The sequence below is a fragment of the Solanum pennellii genome, chromosome 8 (genome assembly GCF_001406875.1).
Source record: "Solanum pennellii chromosome 8, SPENNV200".
In the NCBI taxonomy this organism is placed as follows: domain Eukaryota; kingdom Viridiplantae; phylum Streptophyta; class Magnoliopsida; order Solanales; family Solanaceae; genus Solanum; species Solanum pennellii.
In genome coordinates this window covers 2,352,678-2,372,828 of record NC_028644.1, presented here as the reverse complement: position 1 = coordinate 2,372,828, position 20,151 = coordinate 2,352,678, and the positions used below count along the sequence as shown (strand labels likewise).

At 29.7% G+C, this 20,151-nt stretch overlaps 2 protein-coding genes and 1 long non-coding RNA gene across 5 annotated transcripts; 2 read left to right on the top strand and 1 right to left on the bottom strand.

Moving 5' to 3' along the window:
* The first annotated feature begins 1,559 nt into the window (after positions 1 to 1,559).
* LOC107026688 (probable sodium/metabolite cotransporter BASS5, chloroplastic) lies at positions 1,560 to 7,383 on the top strand. Of its 3 annotated transcripts, XM_027919086.1 has the most exons (11): positions 1,571 to 1,757; positions 1,865 to 1,909; positions 2,772 to 2,813; positions 3,435 to 3,482; positions 3,581 to 3,654; positions 4,459 to 4,589; positions 5,677 to 5,870; positions 5,942 to 6,194; positions 6,274 to 6,527; positions 6,619 to 6,701; positions 7,070 to 7,383. In XM_027919086.1, exons 1-11 carry the CDS (start codon positions 1,619 to 1,621, stop codon positions 7,142 to 7,144), a joined length of 1,338 nt encoding a protein of 445 aa, XP_027774887.1. In that variant the 5' UTR covers positions 1,571 to 1,618; the 3' UTR covers positions 7,145 to 7,383. The 3 variants fall into 3 exon arrangements, with proteins under 3 accessions (XP_015083243.1, XP_027774887.1, XP_015083242.1); XM_015227756.2 differs by lacking the exon at positions 1,865 to 1,909; XM_015227757.1 differs by lacking the exons at positions 1,865 to 1,909; positions 2,772 to 2,813 and having other exon boundaries at positions 1,560 to 1,757.
* A 734-nt stretch (positions 7,384 to 8,117) lies between these two features.
* On the top strand, positions 8,118 to 12,523 carry LOC107026932 (ycf49-like protein). Its single transcript, XM_015228067.2, has 4 exons — positions 8,118 to 8,499; positions 9,997 to 10,075; positions 11,728 to 11,796; positions 12,119 to 12,523. Exons 1-4 carry the CDS (start codon positions 8,174 to 8,176, stop codon positions 12,224 to 12,226), a joined length of 582 nt encoding a protein of 193 aa, XP_015083553.1. The 5' UTR covers positions 8,118 to 8,173; the 3' UTR covers positions 12,227 to 12,523.
* A 1,326-nt stretch (positions 12,524 to 13,849) lies between these two features.
* On the bottom strand, positions 13,850 to 15,268 carry LOC107027968. Its single transcript, XR_001457783.2, has 2 exons — positions 14,905 to 15,268; positions 13,850 to 14,373 (listed from the first exon to the last, which is right to left on the bottom strand). It is a non-coding gene; the product is annotated as an uncharacterized LOC107027968 (long non-coding RNA).
* Between the last annotated feature and the right edge of the window lie 4,883 nt (positions 15,269 to 20,151).

The window sequence follows — 20,151 nt, the reverse complement described above, 5'->3', positions numbered from 1 at the left end:
TTAAATGTCTACTATAAAAATTTTAATTAAATTTTTATTTTTATTAAATTAAAATATGCATGTTTAAATTTTCAATCAATATTATACATAGATAAATAAAAAAAAGATTGAGTATTGATATAATATCAACATGATAATTTATATATAATTAAATGTCAAGACAAAATAAATTTAAAAAGTATTTCACAAATAAATCATTATGTATAAAAAAACTCATCACAAAAATAAATAAATAAAAAGATATATATGGGTAAATATGTATGTATGACGGGATTTTTTGGTCTTGGAAGAAATAATTTTCTACTTCTAAAATTTTCAATTTCTTTTCAAGTTGTTTTTGCTTTTATTTAGAAACAGTTTTACTATTAGTCAAACATCTTATTTTTAATAATAAATATTTTTTATTCAAAAAAATAAAACTTCAATACTAAATCAAACTCCGTTGAGTAGTTAATAAGGACTATCAATGAAAATTTTTTATCTGCATTCGGTGTTTATATCAATTTAATTTAATTTCCATTATTATGTGATTTAATGAAGTAAAATTAACACATGACATGCATGTATTGATTTGGTGTAAGAACCCTGTACAGGTAAGTTTTACCCGTAGCAATTTTCATTATTATGTGATTTATGAAGTAAAACGAACAATATGTTTTAACACATGTCATCCATGTATTGTTTTGGTGCAAACATCCGGTGCGCTAAATTTTATCCACTATCAATGTTAACTTTTGACTAATTTAAGTAGGTATTTGGCCACGTGATACCATATCACGATATGGTATCGCTCGTAAGATGGAATCAGCGTTTGGACATGTCATTTTACACTGATTTCATCTCATGATTCCATATCATTAGATGAGATATCATATTCTCCAAAAACCATGATATGGAATGAGAATACCATATCATGATTTGAGTTATTTTAATACAAAAATTGATTCACAAGTTTATATTTTGTTAAAACAACCTCACATTTATATATAATAACCATTTATTTCATCACATGTAAATAAAATTTATGATCACATCATTACGTTTTAAAATTTATTATTTTCACCGATATAAAATTTATTATTCTCACTAACATATAGTCACTTTAACTCACACTTCACGATTGTTGAGCAATAAAATCTTGAAGACCCCGTGAAAGGTTTTTCATTTTTACTCAAATATATCAATGAAACAATTACTTAAGTGGAGAACAAATAATTTTGTGATAATTTATTATACGATTTTATGACTTTGTATTTATTTGACAATATTGAATATACAATTAGGGTTATTTTACTAGTTTTAGAACTTATATGATTTTTATGTTTATAAGAAAAATATACAATACCAAAAATTTCATATCGCATGTTCAAACAAAACTTTAATATCATGTCATGATTACATATCATGATATCATATCATGATACCATATCGCATGGCCAAACGGATCCTACGTAACCAAAGTACTTCATTTAATTAAAAGGGCCATTCTTGTCATTTTCCCTAGAAATTGGACCACCTGTGAATCCTACTATTTGAACCCCCCAAAAAAACAACAAACACAAGTCTCCTATTTATAGTTTCTCTCAAAATCAAAAACTGATTTTTTTTTAAATAAAAAATGAGTATTAAATTTCTTCTTTTTCAGCAGAATCATCAAGGCTTCAAGATTCTTGATTCTCCTTCACTTCACAAATCTCTACCTTGTTTTCATCAACACCCAATTGTTTCTTTTCCCAAGAAATGCTTCCACTCCTCAGGTTTGTTTGTTTTTATACTTATAAGTATTTTTTTAAAAAAAGGAGAGATTTTTATGATTGTTTTTCAATATTCATGTGTATTTATGCTTACCCTTTTGATAGTTTAGTCCAATTTGGGATTCTTGATGTGGTATCATTGATGAAAGAAAAAGGTGATTTTGTGAATTTTTTTGTAATATCAAGTGTATTTGTACTGCCCCTTTTAATGAATTAGTTCAACTTGTACTTGAGTTCTTGAAAGGAATTCCCTTAATTATACAATCTTTATTCTTTTTGGGAAATTGACATAAATAGTTGCTGGCCCAAAAAAAAAAAATTGCCATAATATTTGTATAGAGCATGTGTATTATCTAGCTGATGTAGACATTTTCTGCTGAGCAACCAAATCTGTAACTTCCCTCTTTCTTTTTTTACCTCAATAGTGTATTATTTTGCTTAAAGTTTGAATCTTTTTGCTTCTCAAAGTAAAACTGTACTTGGGTAAATGGGTTCTTGAAGGGGGTATGATTGATGAAAGAAAAAAGAGATTTTGTGATATATTTTTCAGTATCAAGTGTATTCATAATGTTAGTTGTGATGAATTAGTCTAATTTGTACTTTTGTGCTTGAAGGAGCTTCCCCCATCTATACAATAGCAAGTAGGTGTGTTTTATTTTGCTCAATTGTAATCTATTTTCCTCAAAGTTTGAATCTTTTTGCTTCTCAACCGTCCAAAGTACTTAGGTTCTTTTTGTTTCTCAACAGTCAAACTGTACTTAGGTTCTTGAAGGGGTATGATGTTGAAGGAAAAAGAGATTTTTGATTAATTTTTTTTTTGTATAAAGTGTCGGTCGTAGTATTAGCATATTCATTTAGTCTTTGGTTTCGAGTTTCTGATTATCATATGTGGTTTATTGGGTTTAGGTGATTGCACCTTGTTGTTAATGTTATGGTTTCTTGCATATATGCTCTGTACTACTTTGCTATTAGCTCTCATGTTTTTCTTTTTGATACTGCTTTGATTTTCTTGAGCAGAGGGCCTTTCGGCAACAACCTATCTACCTCGGAGAGGTAGTGGTAAGGTCTACGTACACCCTACCCTTCCTAGATCCCCCACTTTGTGGATTTCATTGGGTTTTTTGTTGTTTTTTTTCATATGAAGTGTATTTTTACTGCCCCTTTAAAAAGATTTAGTTCAATTGTAATCTATTTTGCTCAAGTTTTGGAAATTTTTGCTTCTCAAAGTACAGTTGATAATGTGCTCTTTACTTTTAAGTATAAAAAGAAAAAAAGAAAAAAAATTATGATCTTTCTTCAATATCAAGTTTATTTCTACTGCCCCTTTTGATATATTAGTCCAACTTGTACTTGTGTTTCTTGATTCTTGAAGGGGTATGATTGGTGAGGGTTTCTTCAACTATAAAATCCACATTGCCAATTAGGTGTTTTTTCTGAAAATTCAATATATTCTATTTTACTCAAAGTTGAGATCCTTTTGCTTCTCAAGTTTAGTTGATAATGTACTTTATTTAGGTCATGAATGTGATCTTTTTATATAGGTGGTAATTCAAGCGGTTGTTTAGTAGATGTATCTCAGAAAAGTTCTCAGATTTTGTGATTGTTTTATTTTTCAGTATCAAGTGTGTTTCTACTATCCCTTTTAATGAATTAGTCCAATTTGTATTTGGGTTCTTGAAGGGGTACGATTGGTGGGGTTTCCATCAGCTATACAATCCACATTGCCAAGTAAGTGATTTCTAAACTCAATTGTAATACTTTGCTCAAAGTTTTAGTTGATAATGTCTTTTTTCTTGCTCATGAATGTGATCTTTTTCTGTATTCAGGACTATTGGTTACTAGATGTATCTCAGAAAGTTTCTCAGATCCACTTGGGCCTAATGACTTTGAATCACTTGAGGTTTTCCATTTTTACTTCTGGAGCCATTTACTCAAAGTTCAATTATATGTTTTTGTGAATTTGACTTGTATTTGTATGTGGAATTGAGCAACGAAATACTTGTTAATTTATTGGTGACGACCATTTTTCTTTGAGAGGTATGGCTATGAATACTATCATTGCATAAAAAAACGAGTTTGATATGGAAAATTCTCTAGCATCCAAGGGTGTGGTCTAGCGGACAATAAAATGGGAGAGCTAGAAGATACCTTACGTAATTTTTTTCCCCATTTATTTAGGCCTTAGCCAGCAGAGTTATCCGATACTTGTCTTGGTGAGAGGTAGAAGATACTGAGTGGAATAGTCGAGGTGTGTGAGGTGTGTGCAAGCTTTCCCAGACATCACCCTTATAAAACATAGAAAAAAGTAATAGAAAATTCTCTATGTATGTGGATAAAGTTCCAGATATGAGAAGTAGTTGATATAGGAAGCAATTTGTTTTGGTTCCTAGCCATTTCAAGCTGATGTACTGACTGTTATTACTAATTGAAGACATTTCGATGTGAGGGCAATGTTCTCTGGTTTGAGTACATTTCTAATGTTTCCAATGCTTCTTTCCCTTGAAATTGTGAATCAAAGAGGTCGATTGGCTCATATTTTTATTCTTAAACCTCTCGATATTTTTGAAAAGGAAAAGAAACATAATAGGGAAAAGGGGGTTATGTTGTTTCCTTGAATGTTTCGAAGCCGACATTTGATTTGTTGGATTTGATGTATTTGCATTTAATTTATTTTTTTTTAACAAAAGACATTTTGATATTACAGAATTTGAAACAAAAAGAGAACGCCTTTTTGACAATTTTGAAGGGAGCAAACTCTTTTCTGCCCCATGTGGTTCTTGCTAGCACAATTTTGGCTCTTATCTATCCACCTTCTTTTACTTGGTTTACCAACAGGTTTGTCTATCATCCAATCGGTGCTTATTTTCTCATCTATTTTGTTCTATCCCTCTAGCATCTCATGCTATCTTACTTTTCACCTTGCAAAAAGTTTTGCGATAGGTCTGATAACTCTTTCAGAAGTTCGCAGGGACAGATAATGCTTGTTTCTGTATTTTGATCTTATTAATTGATACTGTTGTCTGTTAGACAAAGAATTCAATTGACATGTAATTATTTTCCCTGTTTGACGTATTAAGTAACATTGGTTACTGCATGAAGCAAGTGCATTTATATTTTGTTAAAAGCAAGCAAGTTCATTTTTAATTTTTAATTTGGAGCTTAAGTTCTACTTTTGGAGGTGTTATATACTGTCTATGCAAATTAGTTAGAATAGAAGAAAATATTTCCTATGCATTCGTGAACTAGGTGGCATCTTTATGTTGTTGAACTACATAAATAAACAGTTGTAAGATACTTTTGAGTCTTTAATACACATTATTAAAGCTAATAATTCGAAGAATTTCAAAATGTATGCATATCACTTTCTGAAAGAAGAGTTCTGTTCAGACTTTTGTTTGTTTGGATTACTTATCATGTATACTAGAATCAACAACTCATTCCAAGGAGAAACTCATATAAATTTTGCCGGGACAAATCATTAATTGCATTCTAGAGGACTTATATCTCTCTGCTAGACTTGGTCAAAGTATCGTGGCTTGATCATGTCATTTGAATTTATCCTTATAAATGTATACTGAGGCTTCTATAACTAAACCAATTGGCATTAGTTGTAGCAGGAGGTGTGGTAGAGACCCGTGCCAGAGGTCAGAGTAATTCCTTTATTGAAAGTTTTCCGTGCATATATCTATTTCTTTTACCAATTTATCCCCTCTAGAAAAGGATGGAGGTGTAGAATTGGATCTTGGCAAAAGTCTGTCATTCAATATTTGCACCGATTTGGTCTCACGTTGTCTATCTAGGATAGTTAGAGAAAGGTATTATGAGACAAATAGTTGCAGAGTGCATATCAAAAAGTCTAAACTGCTTAGTTTTTCACCTCATTGTATGGTCTCATTTTAACCGTGATGTTTGCCGTTTCTAGGTACTATGCCCCTGCATTAGGATTTTTAATGTTTGCTGTTGGAGTCAATTCAAGTGAAAAGGACTTTCTTGAAGCTTTCAAGAAACCTGCTGCCATTTTTGCTGGTTATATCGGTCAATTTGCTCTGAAGCCACTACTCGGGTATCTTTTTGGCACAGTTGCAATGTCCGTATTGGGTCTTCCAACTTCCTTAGGTAAAATCTCAGACCCCTTTTTCAGGAAAGAAAATAGTATGCTGACTAAAGTTTTGTTATCTGTGTATCAGCTGCAGGGATTATGTTGACCTCTTGTGTTAGCGGAGCACAGCTGTCAAATTATGCTACTTTTCTAACCGATCCACAAATGGCCCCTCTTAGTATAGTGATGACAGCGTTATCTACAGCTACTGCTGCTTTTATAACCCCGACATTAACTTTATTGCTTATTGGGAAAAAGTTGCCTGTGGATGTTAAGGGAATGATTTCCAACATACTCCAGATTGTTGTTGCACCTGTTGCTGGTGGACTCTTTCTGAATAGGTATTATAACGTTATGTCTATGTATATCCTTCAATGATCCGAACTTCATTCTTTATGACTTCTGATTTTGCTTCAACAGATGCCTCCCACAGATTTCCCATGCCATTCGGCCGTTGTTGCCTCCCCTGTCAGTTTTTGTGACTGCTCTCGCTGTAGGAGCTCCACTCGCTATTAACATAGATGCCCTCGTATCCCCTTCTGGAATGTCTGTTTTGTTCCTTGTGATTGCATTTCATTTATCAGCTTTCATCTTGGCCTATTTTCTTTCCGGCCTAGCCTTCCACAAAGCACCAGATGTCAAAGCTCTACAAAGAACATTGTCATACGAAACAGGTTTGGAGACTAGATAATATTATCACCGTGCACGAGATGCATATATTATTGAAACTTGATTGACGTTGTCATTTTCAAATTGCGTTTGCAGGCATGCAGAGCAGTCTTTTGGCCCTTGCTCTTGCCAATAAGTTTTTTCAAGATCCCCTTGTTAGTGTCCCTCCGGCTATATCAGTAAGTCATCTATCAATTTTACGAGTTCAAAGCTTTAGTTACTCAAAATTGCCAAAAATGATTAGCTTTATATGCGTTCATCTGAAATATGGTATATAAATATCAATATCAGAGTCGAATCTTTTGCCCTCCGTTAATAGTTTGGCTGCTTTTTGCCCCTGTCGTTACCAAAAGGTAGCATTTTTGTCCTTTCAGGTTCGGAATCTTTAAAGAAAAACATACGGATAAAGGAAAAAGTGTTTAACCGTATAGTTTAGGGGCAATTTTGATCCTTTTCCGCTCTATCATCCTATTCATTTTTCTTTCTATTTTTTTCCAGTTTTTAACTTTTAGTCACATTTTAACATTTGCTTGGTACATTTTTGCAGGTTGTGATCATGTCATTAATGGGCTTCACACTAGTGATGCTGTGGACTAAGAAAAAAGAAACTGTTATGGAGTGATATAACTATTAAAATTATCATTCATCGAGTTTCAAATCGTCTGTTGATTGATCCTCGAAAATTTCTCGATCATCAAAAAAAATAAAAAAGATCCACACATTATCTGTCCTAACAGTGCTTGTAATGTCAAGAACCTCATGGTACAACTAAAGATGGCATCACCAAATGTTGTGTGGAATTTTATTTTCTATATGTAATTTTCAGTAGAAATAAATGTGTACTACATTTTTCTTTTGCGATAGGTAGTTAAGTGTTATTTAGTTTTTTTTTTTGTTAGTGTTGTCATTTTAACTCTCATATAATATATATTTTTTAAAATTTTAGTATTATCGTTGCTTCTGTTATTGTATTATTTTGTTATTGTTGTTGTTTTCTTCATTAATATTATAAACATGATTTATTCACTGTTATATTTATTTTACATAATGATATTTAATATATTTTATTTGAGCTAAGAATTTATTGAAAAACAAGCTATGTATCTTTCTTTTGCACGTTTCCCAAACTCTTTTAATTATAGGCATTAACTATAATAAGTTATTATTCTTAGCATCAAAATGAAATTTATTGACAAGTTTAAGAAATCGTCAATATATTTTGTCTATGCATATTTATATTTTAAAATCAATGTATATTATTTTTAAAATGGCATAATACATATATTGGACTCTAAACTTGGCTTCAAATTTTAAATTTGATCTCCAACTTTCATAATGTACAAACAGACACTTTAACTATCCAACTTTTAAATAAATAAACACATGAGTCCTACATGGAAGAATACACGTAGGATACCACGTAGGACAAAAAATGACATGTAGTACGACATGTAGGACGTGTGTGTCTATTTGTTCAACTTTATACAAGTTTAAGTGTCTATTTGTGCAAATCCAAAGTTGAAGAGCATATATGTGATTTGAAACTAAGTTAAAGGGCACATTTATGTATTATGCCTTTAAAAATCCATTCATATTTTCTCTTATCTAAAACAAAAAACAAAAAAGTGAAAAACTTGACTCTCAATCAACAATGGCAGTTCCAATTTCATTATCCCTCTCAAAACTTCATTTTCTTCCAAATCAAAAACAAACCCAATTCTCTTGTACATATAAAGATCCAAACTTTATCTTCTTTACAAGAAAAAAGACTCATTTTCCAGCACCCATTATCAGTAATTTGAAAAATGTTGCTGCAATTTTGGGTTTTTCTGGACTTGCTTTTACAACTCTAATGGTGGGCTCAGCTTCTGGTTCTGAGTTAGGTTTAATGGGTTCTTCTTCTTGTCAATGCAATGAACCTTCTAATGCTCTGTCATTGCACACTTGGGCTAGTCATGTTTCCACTATTGTTGAATGGTAATTTCTCTGTTCCTATTTTGTCTCACATATTTGACTTGATGAGAGTTCAAGATGTTAAATTGTGTTTTTTAAGATGTTAATTTGGATTATACTTACTCTGTTCCCTTGTTGACATGACATGACATGACATTTTGAAACTCTAAATCTGACTACTATTACTTTATGTTGTTATTTAATACTACTAAGGATGGTATGGTAAAAAAGGATTTTCTTGGCTTGCTAAAATGGAGAAGTAAAATGAGATGGAGGGAATTTATTATATGAGGTGGATCAAGATTTGAACTTTGAATTGAGGGTCCATTGGGAACCATCTCCCTATCTTCACAAGGTAGGGGTAAGGCTGCATACACGCCATACTCTCCAGACCTCACTTGTGAGATTACAGTGCAAATGTTGTTGATCAAGATTTGAACTTTATAAGTTTGAGTTTGAGTTTGTGTGCTACCATAAAGCATTTGATTTATTGGATTCAAAATCTAGTACTTCTAGTTATTTACTGAGTTTTCTTAAGAGTTAATTGGTCAAAAACACACCTAGGATATACCCATTTTTTGAGTTTCATATAGGAAATATCATCATCGTTCAGGTAGGTAAAGTAAACAATTGATAGTTGAGGTGTGTTTTGATGAAGGCATAATACATATATTGGACCTTAAACTTGACTTCAAATTTTAACTTTGACCTCCAACTTTCATAATGCACAAACAAACACTTTAACTATCCAACTTTCAAATAAATAAACACATGAGTCCTACATGACAAAATACACGTAGGATACCACGTAGGACAAAAAATGACATGTAGGATGACATGTAGGACATGCGTGTCTATTTGTTCAATTTTATACAAATTTAAGTGTCTACTTGTGCACACCCAAAGTTGAAGGGCATAAATATAATTTGAAGCCAAGTTAAAGGGCATATTTATTTATTATGCCTTTGATGAATAACGGTGATAGTTTAGGTAGGAAATTCACACACATGATAGTTTAGGTTTGAAACTCGAAAAATCGGAGTACTTTAGGTGTGTTTTTGACCCTTCTTTCTTTTCTTAATACATATACAAGGTTTGAGCAAACTCTATTGTGGTTCAAACCTGTTACATATGCTATGCATCCACGGTTCGCCACGGTATATTTATAGGGAAAATGTTCAAATTTATCCATCTGTTATGCAACTCTCGCCCTCCCCAGACTCCATTTCTCAGAAAAATGTCCAAAATTATCCTGGTTTAAAGTAATAGTTAAAATATTAGTTTAACAGATACTAAAACATTACATCAAAACTCAAATTTGAATTATCAAAAATTACGGAAGTTTTATAGAAATGGAATGGTATCAACCAATTTCATGACGTCCTAAAATGGAAAGGGTGTTATGTAAATTTGGGCAGAGGGGGTATTGTAATGTGCAGTGCACTCTGTCACGGGGTGTTATTTGTTCATATGTTTTTTTGTGCCGAATGAAATGACATGATTTTTAACTTTGTTTGAAAGGGTAACTGCTATGGCTCTGGTTTGGCAATATGGAGAAAAGTCGGGTTATGAATCTTGGAAGGGACTCTCCTGGGGTATGGTAAGTAATGTTGCTTAGTCGTGATCATTCATTTGTTGTGCAGATGCTTTTGCTTTTGGCAGTCATATTTCGATCAAAATTTTGTGCTCTAGGTTTGCAATATTGAATCTTCTTTCTGTCGATGAGCTTGACATGACTGTAAATACTTTTTGAAAATGACTTCTCTTAATATGTTGAAAATTTCAGTTTAATTGATGAATGTTATATTGGCCCTTCTCGATTTCTATTTACCTGTTGTTAAGTGAGATAGAAGCTTAAGTCTTTCCCTAAAAGTGGCAGTTGAACTCAAAAACTCTAGAAAGAACAATTTTCGAAATATTTTTGTTGCTCAAAGGAAAAAACTTCCTATGGTATGTACTATAGAGAACTTGAAAAAAAGTAAGTTGGCTGTATACATATGTGAAATCTGTAAAGCGAGTCTAGTCTCAGGTTCGAAACTCATCAGAGGCAAAACACCATTGTGATTTCTTTCCAATCTGCATAAACCTTGGCGGACAGAGTTATGAGGTACCTATGTTCGTAGGAGGTAAACGGTACCTGATGGAATTAGTCAAGATGAGCAAGTTGGCCCGAACACCGCTATCATAAGGAAAAAAAAAACTCTGTACGGTGAACTACATGCAAGCTTTGTGACATTTGTACATTCTTTCTTTGCGATATATTAGAGTCGCAGAACTCAGATCAGTGCCTATATCTGGTCATATAGCAATGGCTGTTATGCATAAATAGCATTCTTCTGGTAGTAGAAAAGTAGATAACAGTCTTTCCTGTTAATTAAAAGTTTGTGTTCTCGTACGTTTAATCAGACAATAGTCTAAATGTCTACTTCTTTTAATTCTTGTTTATGGATTGGGATTGGGTTAACTCAATTAGTCGATCAACGTTTTACTACCATACAGTAATGAAAACAAACTATAAGAGGCTGAAATGAATATTATCGCTGTCAGCCTCTTATTGCAGTGAGTTTTTTCCTTCTTTGATGATTCCGATTATCTCCCACCAATCCATTTCCCCGATTCAACCAATCCCAAACCTTAGGGAAATAATTGTGTCTTGATTGATTCATGACTGACTCTTTTAGGAAGAAGTACAGGTGTTATGAATGAAGTCTTTTTTTCCCCTCTATTTTATTATGTTTTTCAATACTATCCTCAGCCAAAAGCAACAATAACAGTTACGCCTCAATTCGAAACAGGTATTTTCAACCAAGATACACGATTTAAACTTGTTTATGACATGCGTTCCAACCGTGAAATGCTTCATAGAGAGCGGTGGTGGAAAACATGTACATGTGATATAATTTGTTGAGGTTACACTCCCATCACAGTGCTACTGTAATCCATATATATTGTTGGCGGCTATCCCGTGAAGTTTAGAACTTCTTGCTCTTCAGGTTTCCTTTTTCACTTTCTCATGACATGGACAACGTAGTTCAAATGTCGAAATTAAGTTGATTTTGATTACTGAGTTTTTTGTTCTAATATTATCTAGTCAGTGACAAGACAGTAAAAATTAGAGCTTTTCAAGTTGTGAAAATGTTGTTTTTTCTTAACAAAGTGATGTTCTTTTGTTTGACTGGTTATGCTGAGTTATCGCGTCATGTTTCTCTTTGATCATTTAGCAGTTATCTCCATTTCTTTTCTCCGATTTAGGTGCCCCTGCTTGGAGGAGCACTCTGTGCCTGCACTTGGCATTTCTTTTATAACTCGGAGTCTCTTGAGGTAAGTAGATGCAATTCTTTATCTAGAACGAAATTTATGAACTTCTCTTGGTAAAATATGATTGCGGATTTGTCCTAAACCATTCCCCTATAGGCAGCGGTTGATCTACTATGTTGGTTACAGATTCAAGTGAACTCAGTAGCTTTTTTTCAGATCCTTATATTCAGAAATCTACTAAATCTACAAAGATATTTGCCTGTGGACTCATTTATTGTTTAGTATCGACTTGATATCACTGCAGGAGCTTGTAAACTTCAAATCCTGAATCCACCTCTAATCGCGGAGATATGACTAACGTTCCGTTTCCATGCATGATTTTCAGGTAGTAGTGGCTCTACAAGCAGCTTTGACAGTAATTGGTAATGCCACAATGTGCTTTGCAGCATTCCGGATATACAGATCAACACAGAACCAGTCAAAAGAACTGTGATCATCGTCTTCGAGTCCAGTGTACTTTCTTTAGTCATTTCACCCTACTAGATTCTTTGTCTAACTCGTACATAACGTAACGATTCGTTGCTCCATGCTAAGAAATGGAAGAGTTTTTATAGACCGGAGCTCTAAGCTAGGTCGAAAAAGAAATCAGAAGCGGATCCAGGATTTTAAATTTGTATTGTTTAACTTTTTAAGGTTCTTAGACTAAACTCATTGTACATTTTTGAATTCATGTACTCGAGATTCAGAATTTATAAATATCAATGGTTAAACCAAATTCTCGATTATTTCACCAGATATTTGCTACATCCATTGAATTATTCTCAAAATAGTACTTCATAAGTAAATTAATTTTATCATTTTACTCATAATATTGTAAATGAAATTTTTAATGAACCTAATATAATTGTACTATGCTTTAAAATATAAAATAAAATAAGGAGACAAATTGGAGGCAACAACACTGACATTTTTTTAACCTCACGTGTTAAGAAGCTTCACTGAATACTTTTTTTTTTTGTGGGAAAATACAAAAGGTTAATTTATTACATTTGGAAAATTATATTTTGCTTTTTTCTAAAAGTACATTTAGAGGGTCCCAAATGTTTCCTCTTCCATTTTACTTTTGCTGACTTTTTTTAAAAACATTTTTAGATTCGATGTTTATTTTGGATTTTGATTAAGCGAGTTTGTTTAATATAATATTTATCAAAGGAAAAAGTTTTTTTTTTTTGTTAGGATTTTTTTATTTTTAGGAAAAATTATATATAATGACAAATTGATAAATTAAATTAAATGTTCTATCATATTTTAATTTAATTATACACTGTAGCAAAGTATTTATCAGTTATCTCTCTCCCTTAAACTCTCGCTCGCTACTCTTCCACTCTCGCTCCATCTCTCGCTCGCTCCATCTCTCGCTTTTATACAAATACAAGTGTATATAATGTGTTTCTGTTTGTATAAAACAAGAAAAAAATTGTATATATACATATATTTTCGTTCCCCTCTCTCCTCTCAGATCTCGCTCGCCACTCTTCCAGATCTCGCTCGCTACCCTCGACTCTATCTCTTTTATAAATAGAAACGAAATGTATAAATTGTATTTCTGTTTGTACAAAGTGAGAGAAAATTGTATATACACTTCCAAATATCTATATCTTCGTCCTGTACACTTATAATTATACAATACAAAGTGAGAGAAATTCTCTCTTTCTCATTTTATAAGTACAAAAATTTACAATTGATTTGTATACAACTACTTTCTTTTGTATATGTATAGCGAATTATACAATTAGTTTCTTTGTATATATATAGCGAATTATACAGTTGGTTTCTTTGTATATGTATAGCGAATTATACATATTTATGTTTGCTATAGAGTGTAATTATGCAAACTTTATTATAACATACAAATATAAATTTTGTATTTGCTATATGTGGAAATTGCCCTTTAAGCTTAAAAAAAATAATCGATAAATTAAAATAAAAAGGTTGTTCATTTAGTTTTGAATACGATATGAACGTAACCATATTTTTAATTATTCAGAAAATATTTTTAATGAGTTCAATATAATATAGACAATATATAAACTAGCAATAAATTTGGAATTCAACATGTAAAAAAAATAAAATTACATAGATTTATTGTACATACAATTCAGATATATTATTATACAATTGATGTAGAACAAAGACACTTTCTAGAAAGATGAGGGTCGTAAACATGGTATTTAGATCATGAAATAGGTTTTCTTCATTGATATGACGACTTAGGAAGACAGAACTAAAATTTAAAGCTTAAGCGTTCAAATTTTAAAATTAACAATTTATACATATTCCATAGATTTTTATTAGAACAATACAAATTTTGATCTTCAAAGTGCTACGAATTTGACTGAACTCGTAACTTAAACTCTAGCTCCGTCCTTGATTAAATTAAGGGTGGCGGAAACTCGATCCGATTGAGAAATTTTCTTCTCAAATTCAGAAAATAAAGCAAGATTTTCTTGATGGAGAAGATTTGCCTTTTTCCTCAATTTTTCATTTTCTTCTAATATACTCATATTTTCCATATATAACTTCAAATTTTTCAATTCCATATTTTTACCTACTGCTGCCTTTTCCTCACTTCTCTTCCTCCTGAAAAATAAAATCATATTATATATTATTATATTGAGCTAGTATGAATCGAAATATTAGTTCGTGAAATAATATGACTTTTCACGAATAATCATCTTTTAGTATAAATATTTTTACACTGTCAATATATATAAATTGAATTCATACATATACATATATATTGTATAGAACAAGAAGAAAGTCACACTTCATAAGAAAGTAATAATAATATATTTACCAATTCCGTCCTAATTTATTTGATATTATTTAAATTTCGAGAGCAAACTTCTCCATTTTGTCAACACATTTGAACATACTAATATCTCAAAAAATTTTGAAAAATAATTTATGTATTTAGAAACAATACAAAAAGTTTGTATAAATCACAAAAATAATTGAACAATTTGAAATATTTAAAAAAACATACAAATTATCACGGTCAAATATTTTCTTATTTCTTGAAATAAAAACTATATCATATAAATTATGACAGAGATGATAAAAAAAAAGATATGAATTGTTTTAAATTATGTGTAAAAGTAGTATAAATACCATGCAAGCCTATGAACTTGAACTCTGGATTTTTTTGGGTTTTTTTTCTTCCCAGAAAAATAATGAATACGTGAAGCACTCCATTCTGTTGAATTAACACACATTTTCTTGATTCTTTAAGTAGTTTTCTTCTAATTTTTTCTTAATTTTTTAAATATATACTTTGAGAAGAAGAAGAAGAATTGAATAAAATATGATGTGAGTGAGATCCTATAAATAGATGGAGTTATTATGTTTTTTTTTTTGTATATATTCACATTATGTTCCATGTGGCATTTTGAAAAGATTAGATAGACGCAGAATTTTAATATGATATCAGCGTAGATAGCTATGATGTTAAGATTGATTTTAACGAGTAGCGATAAAAGAGACTATTTAACCAAATGCCTCATTTCACGCAATATATTATCAAAACTATTAAAAAATATTTATATATCATAACTTTTAATAATTATTTTTAATTATTTAAATTTTAAATAAAATAATTATAAAATTCAAATATATTTCAGACTAATTTTGTGACTATAAGAGGGACAAAGACAAGAAGTAAGAGAGGGCTCTAATATTTTTCAAAGTATTGAATGATGACAAGGGGACTCATGATTACTTATAGCAGTAACTTCATATATATTTCCACGAAGAAAAAGCCTAAGAAGAGGCAAATGGATCTATTTTATTATTGAGGTAATAAATATATTAGATTTTAAATTTGGCTTCAAATTTTAATTTTGATATTTAACTTTTATAATGCATAAATGTGCATTTTAACTATTCAATTTTTAAATAAATAAATATATGAGTTCTACATGACATAATACACGTAGGACACCATGTTGGATAAAAAATGACATGTAGGACGACACGTAGGATATGTGTGTCTATTTGTTCAACTTTATATAAGTTTAAGCGTCTATTTGTGCACATTCAAAGTTGAAGGGCATATTTATGTATTATGCCTTTATTATTAATGAAATAGCCAAAAAAATCACCATTTAAATTATTAAAAAAATAAATAATAAAAATTGACCCAATAAAGCAGCGGTGGAGTCAGAAATTATACTAAAAATATTCAAAAAGAATAATATATGACTGTTAAAAAAAGTATTATTGTATTTTGGGGATCAAATCGGAAACTCTTTCTTTTAAATGGACATTTATAAAAAAATATTCAGTTTTAAACATATATATCTTTTAAATGTAAAATTTAACATATATACACAACATAATTTTTCAATAAAAGATGTTTAATTAAACACATGAAATAGTCGTGGCTACGCCACTCTAATGAAGTATAACATTCATTATATATACATAATTTTTTATTATATATAAATAATATCTTTCTAATGTTGATTAAAATGGTGTGTATATAGTTGAAAAACAAGAAGAAAATTTTTTTTTGTATTAACTTTGTATACTATTAATATCTTGTTTGAAACATTCACCATATATATTTATGGAAGTATTTTAATAAATAATATTATGTTTCAAAATAATGTATATAATTTTAATACATTAAATCAAATTAAATACTCTATCAAAAATAATTTCAGAATAACTAATACACTCTTTATCAATATAGATACTACTAATCTTGTTTGAAGCACTCACCATATATATTTATGGAAGTATTTTTATAAATAATATTATGTTACAAAATAATGTATATAATTTTAATACATTAAATTAAATTAAATACTCTATTAAAAATAATTTCAGAATAACTAATACACTCGTTATCAATATCGATACTACTAATACATCAATTTCTATACAACCTACCAAAGCCTAAAAATAAGGGAGTTGTGTTTGAGAGGTGTGTCGAAGGGATATTATCAAAGATAATTTTAAAAAAATTAATAAAAAGATAAAATTAATTTATTTTGAAAAAAAAGAGTCAATTGTTATAATAAAATATAATATGATAATGTTACTTTAGCAAGTCAATTTATTATCAAACATCTGGCATGAAAACGAAAGAAATTGAGAAAAATCCAATTTGCTGTCCATTTTTTTTTAAGTCTACCAAGTAATTGAGTATTTCTTTTTTTATCCATTACCAATTATTTTTTATAATAATAAAATTGAAATTTTCATTAAAAATTTTAAAATAGAAAAAGGAAAAGAATTACTATAAGAGAAAGTATCATAATACATTGTTGTTTGCTATTTATTTGCGTTATTTTTCTTTTTTACCATGATGAAACATATGAATTAAGTTAAAAAAAAATTAACATCTATTATATTTACGATTAATTGAAATTATTTATAGAAGAAAAAAAACACTTCCATTGTGTTCTTGCACTATGTTTGCATTGATTTTAAAAGATTGTAGGTCTTTTATAATTTTAGCTAGTCTTTTTCATATTTTAAATTAAGATAAGAAGTTCGCATATAAATAAAATATATAAGAGATATTAGGTATATATATAATATACATTGATAAAATATAGAAGAGATGTTGAGTATATATTTAATGATGCTTTTTAAAGTCGTGTAAGTCCAGATTAAAAGCGGATATTTCACTAGCAGGTTGATGTTGCGGAAGCCGAATATATAGAGAGTGATGGAATCACAACTACTATATCTAAAGGTAGCTAATAAATAGTAAATGAGACAACAAGAGAAAGAACACCAGGAATTAACGAGGTTCGGCAAACTTTTGTTTTCTTTTGCCTACTCCTCGGACACAACCAACCAATATTTATTTCACTCCAAAAGAGTACAAGTGAAATACTACAAGAGAGAAAGAAGAACAAATGGCTTAGGAGATGAGAAGACAAGTGAGAGGTATGTTACAAATGAATTAGGAGCTACCTATTTATAGGAGTAAATTCTTCCAATTGATGTCATCCATGACATCACAATATGTCAAAATGTCAACATTTACCTTGTGAAATCAATTTATGGTTCACCTAAATTTCACCTACAAAAATTGCTATCTTGACTTTTATACCAATGAAGAATTATCCTCCTAACTACCATATCTTCTCATTAATTCATTTTTGAATCTTGTCAAATTTAACAGTTGAGTCACGCGTTATAAATTATATCAAAGTCATTCTTTTGTAAATTTTCTCGATATTGGCAAGAGCTCAACTGAATTTTAGTAAAATATGATTAAGCGGGCAAATTAACCTCAGTGAATCTTGTGACACCCTAGTTTAGTATAAGAAGTCTCATACTGATAAAAACACGAGCTCGAGACATATTAGATATATAATTAAGCAGATCATAAACCTCAATGATGTATTTTAAAATTATGTCGGTCTAGAATCAAAAACAAGAAGTCACTAGCGAACTGGATTGTTATAATCTTGTCTTTAATTTTTAATACCTTTGATCGCTATGATTTTACATTTACAAATTGCATTTGATATTTATTTTTAAAAAATTTATTAAAATTTATGACTCCACCACCAGTGCGATGAAATATTTGTTCAACAAGAGGGGCAAAAAAACAATTTACCAATATCTTTTTAAAATTTTGTGACCTACAAGAAAATGACCTCGTACTTGGCATTATTATATTTTAGATAAAATAAATGAACATACCAATATACAGTTAACAGTACAAAATAATCAATCATATATTTGAATTTTACTCATCGATGTAAAAAATAAATAAATTATAATGTGAAGTTTTTTTTACATTATTAATGTACTAGTAGGTCATTTATTATTTTATTTATCAGATTATAATATAATATTTTTCTTATAAATCTACATTTAATTTAATTACTGAATAAGTGACTATTTTCATTGGTCAAAATTATATTTTGCACATATATGAGAAATCTTGAATATTTTTAATATGGCATATTAGCTAGAAGATTTTTTTTATATATAAAAAAATAATAATCATAAATTAGAAGATTAGTTAGCAATTTGTGATGATTTGCTCAAAGCTAATATTAACCTTTTTGTGATTTGAAAGACAAGAAAAAAAAACCCCAATTTATTTCACTTTGAATTAATTAATGTCATTATCAAATTATTTGAGTTGAAAATTATCAGAAAGTGCAGCTTTGTTGGTTAATTAATTAATTAACAAAAGTTTGCCTGGTTAATCATTGATCAATTAGTTAGTATTTAATTATTTAGGTCTACTAGCTAATCAACTCAACATGTCAATATTAACTCAAAGGACCTTTGTCTTAGTAATCCTTTAATCTTTAATTAAGAGTTAAATCTTAGGGATTAGTTGTGGACTATTTAGAGTGTGTTTGGTACTAAGAAAAAGAGAATATTTTTCAGAAAAATAAGTATTTTTTTATAAAAATAATTTCGCAGTATTTTATAAAGGGAAAAGGGTCTGATATACCCCTCAACTTTGTCATTTGGAGCTGATATACCCCTCGTTATGAAAATGGCTCATATATGCCCTTACCATTATACAAACGGCTCACATATACCCTTCATTTAACGGAAGTTAAAAAAATTAGTTTTAAATTTATATTTATTACTTTTAATTTTTTAAAAAAATTATTTAGGGGTATATATGATTCTTCTATCAAAGTTCAAGGTATATTTTAATTTTTTTAATACATAAATTATTTTTTGACTTCTTTTATTATAATTATTTGAGTTTCTTATTCTTATTTTGTTTTTTTCTTTCATTCCTTTGTTTAAAAAAAAATTAAACTATTTTTTTGTCTATATTGTAATTTAATTTTTGTATTCGAAGAAAAAAATTTGGTCATCTATAATAAGTTTTACAAGAATATTAGTGAAACATAAATAAATTTGATTACCAAAATAATAATTCTAAATTAGTCATTAAAACAAAAAAAAGTCAAAAAAATAAAATGTTTGACGAGGATTAAATTTACTCATATGGAATTATATATTGTAGAAAAAAATAATAAAAAGTTAGATTAAAGTTATTTTTTTTCATTTCCGTTAGAGGAAAAGGGTATATGTGAGCCATTTGTTTATAAGTAGGGGTATATATGAGCCAATTTCATAACAAGGGGTATATCAGCTCCAAATGACAAAGTTGAGGGGTATATTAGACCCTTTTCCCTTTTATAAATAAGAAAAAACTATATCTATATAATCTATGTAAATACATACAATAAAGGTAGGAAGAAAATAATCAGAAGTGTCACTTACAAAACTGGTTTTCCTATTTATATAAAGAAATTGTTTTTATTTTCAAGAAATTTATTTTTTAACAGAAAACATTTTCAAATGTTAAATGACCAACATGAAAAAATTTAAAAATATTTTCTTCTCCATGACAAA

Bases quoted from the DNA above. Each gene is read 5' to 3' on its own strand.
- LOC107026688 (XM_027919086.1), top strand. From the start codon at position 1,619: ATGAGTATTAAATTTCTTCTTTTTCAGCAGAATCATCAAGGCTTCAAG. The intron at 3,483-3,580 runs GTAAGTGATTTC...TTCTGTATTCAG, and splicing joins TATACAATCCACATTGCCAA to GACTATTGGTTACTAGATGT. The intron at 4,590-5,676 runs GTTTGTCTATCA...TGCCGTTTCTAG, and splicing joins TTTACTTGGTTTACCAACAG to GTACTATGCCCCTGCATTAG.
- LOC107026932 (XM_015228067.2), top strand. From the start codon at position 8,174: ATGGCAGTTCCAATTTCATTATCCCTCTCAAAACTTCATTTTCTTCCA. The intron at 8,500-9,996 runs GTAATTTCTCTG...TTTGTTTGAAAG, and splicing joins GTTTCCACTATTGTTGAATG to GGTAACTGCTATGGCTCTGG. The intron at 10,076-11,727 runs GTAAGTAATGTT...TCTCCGATTTAG, and splicing joins AGGGACTCTCCTGGGGTATG to GTGCCCCTGCTTGGAGGAGC.